The sequence below is a fragment of the Acipenser ruthenus genome, chromosome 30, assembly GCF_902713425.1.
Source record: "Acipenser ruthenus chromosome 30, fAciRut3.2 maternal haplotype, whole genome shotgun sequence".
NCBI classification, from domain to species: domain Eukaryota; kingdom Metazoa; phylum Chordata; class Actinopteri; order Acipenseriformes; family Acipenseridae; genus Acipenser; species Acipenser ruthenus.
The window spans coordinates 13,780,079-13,791,749 of record NC_081218.1 but is presented as its reverse complement, the minus strand read 5'-3'; the positions used below and the strand labels follow the sequence as shown (position 1 = coordinate 13,791,749).

The window sequence follows — 11,671 nt, the reverse complement described above, 5'->3', positions numbered from 1 at the left end:
GCCCAGCCGCTCAGTATATAGTACAGGACGATGCTTTATTCATGAGAGGAGATATACAGCACTCCTGTTTAAACATGTTACAGCACAAGAACACACAAAGCATGACACACTGTGCTTCTGATAACCCAGTTGTGGATTACAGTACATTCTCTCTTACACAAATATATATCAGTTTCTAATGTAATAGCAAAGCAATGCTACTCCAGATTTGCTTTGCTTGTGTGCATGTATAGGGTGTAGCACTCCTATTCATACAGTGTGCAATAAGGGGTCTTCAGAGGGTCTGTCACACCTCATACTGCGCTAAAGAGAGCTGGAGAGGACGTTTCAACACTGACCCTCAAACCTGCTACCTTAGAAACAGACAGTCACGTTCCTGCTTATACTTGCAGCAGCTGGAGGTTATAAATGTCATGAAACTACTGAATCCTTAAAAACACCAAATGCACCGTCTGTCGAACCAGCAGGACCAGTTAAAAACCAGCACAACAGCCGTCTCTGACCAGTTTAAAACAGAGCTAGCCACCAGGACTCCGGCGTGGATCCTGAGGACGACCATAACAACACAATTATAGTTAATGTGAGATGATGTCCGAAGTAACTTCTAGTTTAAGTACAGTACTGACGAAAATCAAAATGACATTCGCTTGCATTAATATTGCAGTTACAAATCAAGCACTTTTCAGATTTATATTGAACTAACCAAGCTGCAACTTATGCAGAGGCAGCTGGGGGGAAAACAAAATCATTACTGAGACATGAATTCAAATTATATTACACTTCACATTTTTCTTAAAGTCAGTCTCATCAGGTGAAAATGCTAATATAGAGCATCAGTAGTTAGCGAACAAGAAAATAAAATGTACCCTGCCTCTGCTAGTTCCTAAACTCCTCTGGGACTCTCACAGACAATGGTATGTCGTTTCTATTACGCTAGGCACTCAGTAATCCTCTGGCGACAGGCACAGGCAGGAGGGTTTGTCTCCCCCTTTCTCCAGCTCCAGTTCAATCACACACAGCAGCCTGTGCTGGCTCTGTCCGCTTGTAAACTGTTGTGGCTCCTCCAAAACCTAGATTAGACTCCTGCAACAACAAAACAAAAACACTGTCAGCTCAGCACTCTGTCTGAGAAAAAAAAAAACAGCCAGGTGTGACTTTCTTTCACTAAGAATTAAATATCAACACAAAACTGACAGACAAGGTCTCCTACAAGTTTGAGTTTCACTGGCACAAAACGCCTGTAGTGATACTGCTGTTGCATCCATGTTACTTGAGCCTCTGTTTGCAGGGAGCTACTCTACCTGCATTGCTCAGCCCCAGTCACACGGCTGCAGGGCAGCTCACATGATGGAGCAGACTCCAGTCTGAAGCTGGCCGCTGTTATCTTTCAGCCTCCTCACTGTGATGTTCAACGTCGGGGTCACAGCACTAGAGAAAGCATGGAAAATGAATGAATGCATGCATGCATGAGGCTGGTGAACTTACTGGGTGGGGTATGAGATGGAGATCAGGGATTTCTTAAGTCAAGATTTATTTTTTTCTTTATTAAGAACATCTTCAAATACGACACTGTAGTGCTGTCTAGCTGAGGGACTGGGAGGCATTGTGGTCTAGTGGTTAGAGCTGAGGGACTGGGAGGCAGTGTGGTCTAGTGGTTAGAGCTGAGGGACTGGGAGGCAGTGTGGTCTAGTGGTTAGAGCAGAGGGACTGGGAGGCAGTGTGGTCTAGTGGTTAGAGCTGAGGGACTGGGAGGCAGTGTGGTCTAGTGGTTAGAGCAGAGGGACTGGGAGGCAGTGTGGTCTAGTGGTTAGAGCTGAGGGACTGGAAGGCAGTGTGGTCTAGTGGTTAGAGCAGTGGGACTGGGAGGCACGCTGTAAGCCCAGTCGTGTACGTACTGGTTAATGACAGCGCTGTTGAAGTTGGTGGGATCCGATAGTGAGCTCCCGTTCTCAACGCGCAGGGAGTCTGGCGGCTCACAGTGGATGCGGAGGGGGTGGTAGTGGCTCTTCATTTCACACTGGTTGGCCGGCACAGCGATGTAGCCGTTCTTCCCCAGGTTCTGCTCAGCGCTGAGGCTCCTCTCGGGAGAGTCCTGCGGGGGAACTTCAGTGACCCGGATCACAGGAACCTGTGTGCTGGCCTGTTGGCTCCCCTCTGTGACTGTGTTCAGGTGTAGCTTCTTCATGCGGTTCACTGCAGTGGCAGCATTGAAGGCTTGCTGAAAAAAAAACAAACAATGGTATAAAATGTCATTGCACCATAGCTATATGAACTTCTACTGGGTTTGCCTCTACATGCTGAACATGCAGCTAAACATAGGAAAGGGGTTCTACATTACCCAAGTGATTGATACATTGTGAATTATGAATGCACTCTACCGGTATACCATAGCTTCGTTTATACAACTTGAGGGTATGAAGCTACATTTCCCTTCTTTTCTGAACTATAAACCATTTGATTTATTAAGTGACACAGTGAGACTCACTCTCCACTTCAACCTGGCGAAGTTCTTTTGGATATTCATGCTGACGGAGTAGTAGATGTCTTGGCTGCGAGCCGTCTTGCCAGAAATCCTGGGGAATGAAAGCAATGATAGGAGGCTGGTTAGCTGGGAAATGGGAAGCCAGACAAAGGCTGTATGGCAGGGCAGAGAAACGCACAGAATTCAGATTTCACATCAACTTGAAATCCCTCAAAATGAATCGTTATGCTGCAAATGTCCAGCAGGTGGCGATGGCGTACCGCACGCTTCGTGCTTGTAGACAGGCCTGGGAGCCAGCTGGCTGTAATGCTGTGTATCAGTATCAAATGTGATTTGTGCAATTTGCAGTTAAAATGTAAATTTAACATTTATTAGTCCTTCATTACTCTTGTGTTTATAACCACTTTTGGCGACCCTTTGAAAAAGTTATATAGTACATTTCTGCATTTGTACCTGTGATTATTGCTGGGGTATTTAGAGTTAACATGTTAATGTGGGTAGTCGTTTATATTACTTTTTAGTGCAATTGTCTAACTGGCCCCAGGAGTGATCAGAACAAAGCGAGTGTCAGCAGTATGCACTGCAGAGTGTGAGGACGCGAGGCGATGGACAGGAATGTTGTCTCTCTCTCTCTCTCTCACTCACCAGGGGTGTCTCAGAGCTTTCTCACAGCTGTAACGCTCCTCAGGGTTCTTGTGCATCATGTTGCGAATGAAATCCTTAGCTGTGAAATAAAAGAACGAGAAGACCGCCTTTAATATACAGCGTGTGCAACGCTCCCCTTTATAACACTGCAGCCAGGAGCAGCAGTTAAGAGGCTGTGCTATTTGCATTCCTCCTTCCTCATAAGAACACAGGTGCTAGTGGAACGGTATGGGGAAACTTCCCATCGTTTCGGTTTGGTCTCCAGTGAAATTCATTTCTCTTCAGAAACAGAGAGGCACCTACCCGACTCGGAGATGTTCTTCAGAAACAGAGAGGCACCTACCCGACTCGGAGATGTTCTTCAGAAACAGAGAGGCACCTACCCGACTCGGAGATGTTCTTCAGAAACAGAGAGGCACCTACCCGACTCGGAGATGTTCTTCAGAAACAGAGAGGCACCTACCCGACTCAGAGATGTCATCCCAGAAGGGGGAGTCAAACTCGTAGCGCGCCTCCATGATCTTGGAAAACAGTCTCGACTCTGTGTCTTCATAGAAGGGAGGGTATCCACACAGCCTGGGAAACAAACTGGATCAGTCAAACAGTGTGGTAATAATAATAATAATAATAATAATAATAATAATAATAATAATAATAATAATAAAGTATTAAGTAACAAATAGAATTCCAGCTCTACAGCTGTAGTTTCTGCCATTGTCCTCAAGGGGGCAGTGTTCATCACATTTGACTACGCTGCAGCAGAGGTGAATATCAGCTTCTCAGAGTGTCCGGGCTGGGCGGGGCTGCAGTGAAAGGTGCAGGTACTCACAGGATGTATGTGATGACTCCAATCGACCAGCAGTCAACAGCCTTGCTGTAGGGTTTCTGAGCCAGGACCTCAGGGGCTGAGAGGGAAGACAACAAACCGTCTCATAGAGCGCTGTCATCAACAGGGATCTCAGTGAACGATCTGCAGCCTGCATGAAGACTGCGTTGCAGAACTCAATGAACTCCATGGCAAGAGTTTCATCGTTTATCATTAAAGTGTCTTTCAGTGTTTCTGAACATGCACACTGTTCATTAGGGAGCGATCTCTTTAAAGTCACCGCTTTAGATCTGCTTGTGGATTATTAACCATAAGATTCCCGTGTTCTGCTCATTTTTGGGATGAACGGAGGTTATCTGCAGCGTGACCCCCAGTTGACCCGTGCTCACCTACGTATCCCGGTGTCCCGCAGGCCGTGGACATGATGCCGTTGTCCTCCATCTTGGACAGCCCGAAGTCGCTGATCATGATTTTGGAGTTCTCGTCCGGACTGTAGTACAGCAGGTTCTCGGGCTGGAGACAGAGAGAGAGAGAGAGAGAGAGAGAAAGAGAGAGAGAGGGGGCACTGCGTCAGAGTCACACAGCTAGCTACTCTGGACACAAACGGGGGATCAAGAGCAGGGGTGTCCAGAGTTGGCCACTCCACTCCCCGTCTTTGTTCCAAACCAGTTCTAATTGTTTAATTGAACCCTCTGTGCATTTTTTATATACAGCCACCAGGTGGCAGCAGTGTGCATAAAGAAACCCACATCTTAATGCACAGTTAGTATTTTAAAAGTTTGGCCAGCAGGTGGTGCTAAAACAGAATACAGAGCAATATTTCAGTACTTTGTTTTTTGCAGATCTGTAGCAGGTGACACCACACGACAATGTTAAAGTCCTGTTCAAGTTAAAGGGAAAGTGATTTGTGCCTCAGTGTACCTTGAGGTCCCGGTGCACAATGCCATTCCTGTGCAGGTATCCAACCGCGCTCAGGACCTGCCGAAGCACCAGGCTGGCGTCCTTCTCCGTGTAAACACCGCGTTCCAGGATCCGGTCAAACAGCTCTCCTCCCGACACCCTGGAGAGAAAGAGCGAAGCGCTCACAACTCCAGCACTGCACCCGCTCTGCAGCTGCACTCAGGAGCTGCCACAACGAATGCCTGCTTTATACTTGTGATCGACACCATTTGTTACAAAGAAACACTGGCTTCTATACTGCAGAAAGCAGCCACTCTGGTCTAGTGGTTATTTTCCCCACAGCGATTTGTCCCAGAAGAATTGCCTTTCTCCGCAGTGCAACAGCGGCTCGTTCCTTCAAAGAATAAGACAGAAGGAGGGATCCTCTGAGATAAGAAGGTGCTGTAGCTGTCAGCTCGTGGTTCTTCATACTCACAGCTGCATGGCGAGGTAGTAATGGGTTTGACTCTCGTAGAAATCCTCCAGGGCCACAACATTCTCGTGTTTGATTCTGAAATGTTAAAAAGAAACAGCCGCTGCCCACGTTAGCAACGCATTCAGAATAAAGCACAGGCAGGCAGGGGGCTAGAGAACAACAAGGAGCAGCAGCAGCAAGGTGAAGTGTAGCAAACGCAAAAGCAAGGCAAACTACAGCAAGAGTTATTCTGCAGCTGAGGAGTTGTATTGCCGTTATCCATCCGCTAGAATGCATTGCGTGAAGCGTGCAAGAATTTCTAAACAAATGTTTTATATAAAAAATATATATCATATTCTTCAGTGTTTCACACAAACTGCACTGATGAAGGCACCAGCTGAAAAGTTTGACCTGAAGTCGTGCATGGAGTGTTTTTAACAAAAACCTGTTTTTACTTAGACTAGTTTTAGTACTGTGTTACAGAACTGTTTGACAAGGAGACTGGCGAAGCTGCTGGAGCTGGGTCCACTGAGAGGAGAGGAGAGGGCAGAGCGGGTACTCACTTTCTGAGGACAGCGATCTCGTTTTCTAGGTTGGCGTCGTGCATGTTCGGCATTTTCTTTATGCACTTCAGAGCGACTTGCATCCCGGTCTTCCTTTCCTTGACCAGGAAGACCTCTGAGAACGCCCCCCTGAAACACACAGCACAGCCCGGTCAGGACTGAGCAAACCAACACGCCACGCGGCACAGCCAGAGAGCCTTCACTCTTTAAATAACTGCATGCAAACATCACAAAACAGAGACAGCATGCACATGGAAATGACTGAGTGCTGCACGAACCAAATATTCGCTTGGGACTGAGCGCTCCACACAGAAATCAGGTGCTGACAAACAGGTGATTCACTGGTGTGTGATTTGTGGATCCTGTCATTAGTAAGTTTCAAAACGTTTGCACAACTATATCACATGTATGAAAGTAAATGAAAAAGTATGTATCAATCTCTTATATAACAGAAACCGGGAAGGATTCAGAGGCTCAGTGGGGAGAGGGCTATACACAGAGGGACAATCCAGACTGAAAACAGCCAGCCTGACCACTGCCCTAGAACTGCATTCGGAATGACATTACAGCCCTCAAACTCTGAGAGTAATGATCGAATGACAAATACATGCGATGCATTACGACAGCTTCCTGCTTCCATTACTGCCTGCAGCACTAGGAGGTTATCAATGACAGAGTTAAACACTATACCTGAATACACCCTGAAATGAACAGGTAAAAATCAAACCCAGCCTCTCCCTCCCCCAGAAGGCAAGGTGTGTATATATAACTGGAACAGTCTTAAGCACTGCAATCCCTTAAGATGTTCCTTCTGCTAATCGTCTCTGCTCTGGTGTCACCGACTCGATAAGACGATCACTGTCTTGTAATCTATTTGCACCTGTCCTTGCTATTTCTACAGCAATGTTAGTCTTGAGACGGGTGGCAATTCGCTGACAGGTGGTTTAAAAAGCCACACCCTATAAAAGCTGCATTTCCCTGTTGCGAGGCGAGAACCGACTGACTTGAAACTGTAATAAAATCAGGTAGACAACACTCCCCCCCGCCTCGCCTGATAGAGGACTAACACAGATCTCTCAGCTGGCAGGTGCTTAAGTACCCACGACTGTTGAAATCATTAATGAATTAGGAACAATCAAGAGTCTACACATTTAAAAGCAAAATAAGACTAAACAAGCGTTTCTGTTTTTACAGGGGCATCGTGCTCAGTGCTCAAGAGGCCATGTGGGACGAGGAGCAATTTCTAAATCTGCATGAGTCAGAGTTTCGTCAGGGTTACATTACACTGCAACTGCATAACAGGAATTACAAAATGATGTAATGCAGTCCTAATCCTGTCATTAAAATGAATTATCATGTGGTATTTAAATACAGCAGTGGGGTTTATGTTATTCATTTGATCCTAAATGATAAGCTGTTTTAAACAGCCACTCTATACACTGTATAAATCCTAATAAGTAATTAAGAAACGAGCGCCTGAAATTGATGCCACCCTGCATAAAGTATTCAAATTTTTTTTTCACTTTAATTAATTTTCTAATTAATGACTGATCAATAAAGTAAAATGAAGCATTTGGAGTAAAGATTCTTCTGCAAGTCATTATTTATTTATTTATTTATTTATTTATTTATTTATTTATTTATTTAAGTGGTATACCAAAATAAGACCAGCCTCTTTAAATTATGTATTTAAATTCTGAAAAACAAAGTCTGAAATCCCACTTCTTGGAAGTTTTCCAGTCTCTTCCTGAGATCAGTCCTTCATTGCCAGGATCCCCGAGCCAGGTTGACTGGTTATTGAAAAGGTATTATCGGGGACACTTGATTGGGAGTGACAGTGTGTCCCTGCAGCGCAGTGTGTCCCTGCAGTGCAGTGTGTCCCTGCAGCACAGTGTGTCCCTGCAGCGCAGTGTGCTACACAGCCACTGAGCCTCCACGGACATCAGACAGTTAAAGATCACAGTGGTGTTGGCAACTCCTTTTCCCAGGGTGCCGTGAAGTCTCAGATAAATCCAATAATGGCATCTGGCACTTCCCTAACGAGATAGCAAGCTCTATTATTTTTAAATGCTGTGTTTTAGCCAGGAATCTGGTGGATTAGTGTCATTTCTGGGGTCCCGGATATAGACAGTATAACCGCCTGCACCATATAATTCTGCACTAGTGACCCTGGGCCGCTGGAATTCAGTCCCACAAAAGATATTCTGTCTGCTTGCTTTACTCATTTCAGAAAACATTTCGTCAGTCCAGATTGTCATCAGTGCAGGTCAGGCCAGCTATAATGTTATTATAGAGCCATGTTAAATAAGTTCCTCTATTAACATGCTGGTAGACAGTTCTGGGAAAGCACTGCAGTAAACGTGGGGTGATTCTCCTGCACTGTACTTACGATCCGAGCATCTCCAAGAACTCAAAGGTGTCCTGGATGTTATCCGTCATTTTCTTCCAGGACCGGCTGTCCTCTCCTTCTTTGCGACCCATCTTGTCCTGAGGCTTCACAGGGAATTCTACCGAGAGGAGTAGAAAAGGAGGAACGGGGGATTATTTACACAATGACCCTGTTTTATTCTGACCTCGCCAGTTTGTGTGGCAGCGGAAAACAAGTCTAGCAGTAGACTATCAAATGTCGCTTTGTGTAGCCGTTCACTCCTGCTAAACTGCATTTGAATGTCTCATTCCAGCCGAGGCTGTGCCCTTTCAGCTCCATAGCGTGGCATCTCATAGGAAGGGTGAAAGGCTGCAGTGTCACGTGAGCTTCTGGAAAACAATGGGAAACTAGCTGCGGCGAAATGAACTGATAACAAGTCACAGACTGCAGGAAAGAAAAAAAAAGACTCAGCTCAATACTGGAGCCACGGCGTACAGGTAACAAGCTTATTAAACTCATAGTAAAACCAGGAATGGATCAAACTGCTAAGCAACTGGGGTCTTATCTCCATTCCTGAACTGTAATCTCTTGAGGCATACTCTCCGCAGACACTGAAGCAAGGAGAGGCTGCACTTCAGCTGGGCAATCCTCAAAACAAGAGATTCTCATTGCACACTCTTCCACTGCCATGGCAAGCCCAAGCCTACCTTTATATAACTGTGTGCAAGCCTCCCAGCTTCTTAAAACAACAAACTCCGCTTTAAAAGCATTAGCTCAGCACAGAGAAGGTGCCTCTTACCCTATCTGAGATGGCCCCTTCAGTTACAGAAGGAATTACACACACTTGATCTGATTTCACACTGTGTACCAAGCAACACATCTACCAGAAATACAGAGTGACTCATTCACTGTGGTTCAAACTGATTCATCCATGTCCATCCTTAGAAACGTTTAGCATAACAAAAGCATTGCAAAGAGTAATAACGCAGTGAAAGCATGGGAAAGCATTGCAAAGAGTAATAACGCAGCACAGTGAAAGCATGGGAAAGCATTGCAAAGAGTAATAAAGCACAGTGAAAGCATGGGAAAGCATTGCAAAGAGTAATAAAGCACAATGAATACCGAATACTGAATATAGTAATAATACCGCTATCTGTTGTCATTGGCAATCCCGGAGGTCCGGCTGCAGCCAGGTGTTGCTGTTACTGTCCCTGTGAATACCTGTTCGCTAATACACCTGAGTGTGCTGACACCAGATTCTGAAGCTAAGCCTATCAGGTAACACCTGTGCAATCAGTTATTAACACGCATAACTGTAGCAGCAGGCAAAAGAAAACGAATATCCTATTTAATACAGATCTTCAAGTGCCATGTATTGGGGTTTCTGCAGTTTAGCATCATTCATGCACGTGGAAAATAAACTGAGCGTTGTTACAATCATAATAATATTAATAATAATAATAATAATAATAATAATAATAATAATAATAATAATAATAATAACAATAATAATAATAATAATAATAATAATAATAATAATAATAATAATAATAATAATAATAATAATAATAATAATAATATGTACGTTTTATAAATGCCCAAAGCTAAAATGTACAATTAAAACCTTTCAAAACCCTTAATAATTGAGCAGAACCCGTTTGCTGTCTTTTCCAGAAAGAATCGCTGGTGCGGAGCAGGCTCGAGATGTTTTTGCGCGAGCGGATTGCAAGCAATCAAACTGTTCCCATGGAAACCAACAACAGGATCAGTATTATTCTTAACCGCGTATCGAGTCAAAAACTAGATGGATTTCTTTACTTACACAGTTATATACCTAACAAGAGTCGTTGTGAAATCCACGCACAGAGGAACGTTGTTATAATGTGTACAATGGATGAATACGGGGTTTGGTTTAAGCATTGCCGGTAATTACTTTAGTTCGAGTCTGTATACCCATCGCTGCATTACAGTACTGATAATATAACCACACCAACAAATAAAACAATATAATCACAATAACACACGAAAAGTGCACTGGTTGCATTATCAAACCCCCAGAAAATCCCCTAAGAACAGCTTCTTCAAACGAGAACTACAATCCAATCAAACAGTCCGAGAACAAAACACTTACTAAAAACTAAACTGACTTCGCATTACTATAACTGTCCTTTCTTCAAACCCCACCAAACTTGCACTGTTAAAACATCTCTATTAAAAAAAAACCCAAAAAACATATCGCATTCTTACTGCAACCAAGTCATGACCTTGCATTTGCAAAAGCAACTTAAAATGACCCATTCCCTCGTGGTGATTGATGAAAACAGGGTTCTGTACCCCTGAATGACACACCCGTCCCGAGTAATGAGCATCGATCCGTATTGCACTGAAGACACCTCCTGCAGTACAATCTAAAGCTCTCTTACATTACCTTTGCTAGGGAGTAACATGCGTTCAGGTTTCAAGCTCGGTTCCTGCCGGCCGCCTTCAGCGCAGTTCTGTGAATGGGTCTAATGAAGGAAGCTTTTCGCTTACCTAGAGACACGAAGCGCCTGTCGCACCGTGTGCTGCCTCTGACTCGCCTGTCCCACCCAGTCAGGTCTGAGGAGATCGGAGCGTGAACTGTATAAATCAAACACGCCGGGGATTAAGAACGAGGTGGGGACCAGCTGGCTAATTTGTGATCTGCCAAGAGATGAACAAACAGGTTGTTATATAAAGAGCTCAAAGGAGCACAGCCCTTATATAGACACGCTCTTTAAGGACCGGAGCGTATGGCTGTATTGTTTGTTACTAATGTTGTAACGGCGTTTTATTCATCGGTGAAACAGTTGGTGCAAATTGCACTTTGATGCAAATACCTCGATCAAGTTGGACCTATAAACCCATGCTGAATAACGGCATGCACCAGCCTGGCAGAATGTGAACTGTTTCACAGAACTCTACAACGATCGCCTGCATTCATGTTTGTAGAGAGTGTAATCTCAACTCACCGACAGGGGGCACCATTCACAACGACAGTGCTTTGCACCACACCGCCGGCTGCACTGTTTCAATTTGCGGCACCAAATAAACAGCGAGCTAATGGAAAAGCAGAAAGCAGGCACTAACCATAACTAACAAGCCCCACCGGGCCTTCAACTGCATGAGAGAGACGGGCACTCGAGAGGGCAGCGAGCGCCTCCGCTCCATCAACTGCATGAGAGAGACGGGCACTCGAGAGGGCAGCGAGCGCCTCCGCTCCATCAACTGCATGAGAGAGACGGGCACTCGAGAGGGCAGCGAGCGCCTCCGCTCCATCAACTGCATGAGAGAGACGGGCACTCGAGAGGGCAGCGAGCGCCTCCGCTCCATCAACTGCATGAGAGAGACGGGCACTCGAGAGGGCAGCGAGCGCCTCCGCTCCATCAACTGCATGAGAGAGACGGGCACTCGA

The 11,671-nt window shown here is 45.2% G+C and overlaps 1 protein-coding gene across 3 annotated transcripts; it reads right to left on the bottom strand.

Annotated features, from left to right (window-relative positions):
* Positions 1–16: 16 nt before the first annotated feature.
* On the bottom strand, positions 17–10,927 carry LOC117433938 (calcium/calmodulin-dependent protein kinase type 1D-like). 3 transcript variants are annotated; one of them, XM_059004781.1, is made up of 13 exons: positions 10,771–10,927; positions 8,260–8,377; positions 5,871–5,999; positions 5,329–5,403; positions 4,875–5,013; positions 4,343–4,466; positions 3,957–4,032; positions 3,591–3,703; positions 3,128–3,206; positions 2,486–2,573; positions 1,896–2,218; positions 1,302–1,428; positions 17–1,083 (listed from the first exon to the last, which is right to left on the bottom strand). In XM_059004781.1, the coding sequence occupies exons 2-12, from the start codon at positions 8,349–8,351 to the stop codon at positions 1,341–1,343; spliced, it is 1,326 nt and encodes a 441-aa protein (XP_058860764.1). In that variant the 5' UTR covers positions 8,352–8,377; positions 10,771–10,927; the 3' UTR covers positions 17–1,083; positions 1,302–1,340. The 3 variants fall into 3 exon arrangements, with proteins under 3 accessions (XP_058860764.1, XP_058860762.1, XP_058860763.1); XM_059004779.1 differs by having other exon boundaries at positions 10,667–10,811; XM_059004780.1 differs by lacking the exon at positions 10,771–10,927 and adding an exon at positions 9,386–9,561.
* Between the last annotated feature and the right edge of the window lie 744 nt (positions 10,928–11,671).

Bases quoted from the DNA above. Each gene is read 5' to 3' on its own strand.
- LOC117433938 (XM_059004779.1), bottom strand. The intron at 6,000-8,259 runs GTAAGTACAGTG...TGTGTGTTTCAG, and splicing joins TTCTTGGAGATGCTCGGATC to GGGGGCGTTCTCAGAGGTCT. The intron at 5,404-5,870 runs GTGAGTACCCGC...TTAACATTTCAG, and splicing joins GAGATCGCTGTCCTCAGAAA to AATCAAACACGAGAATGTTG.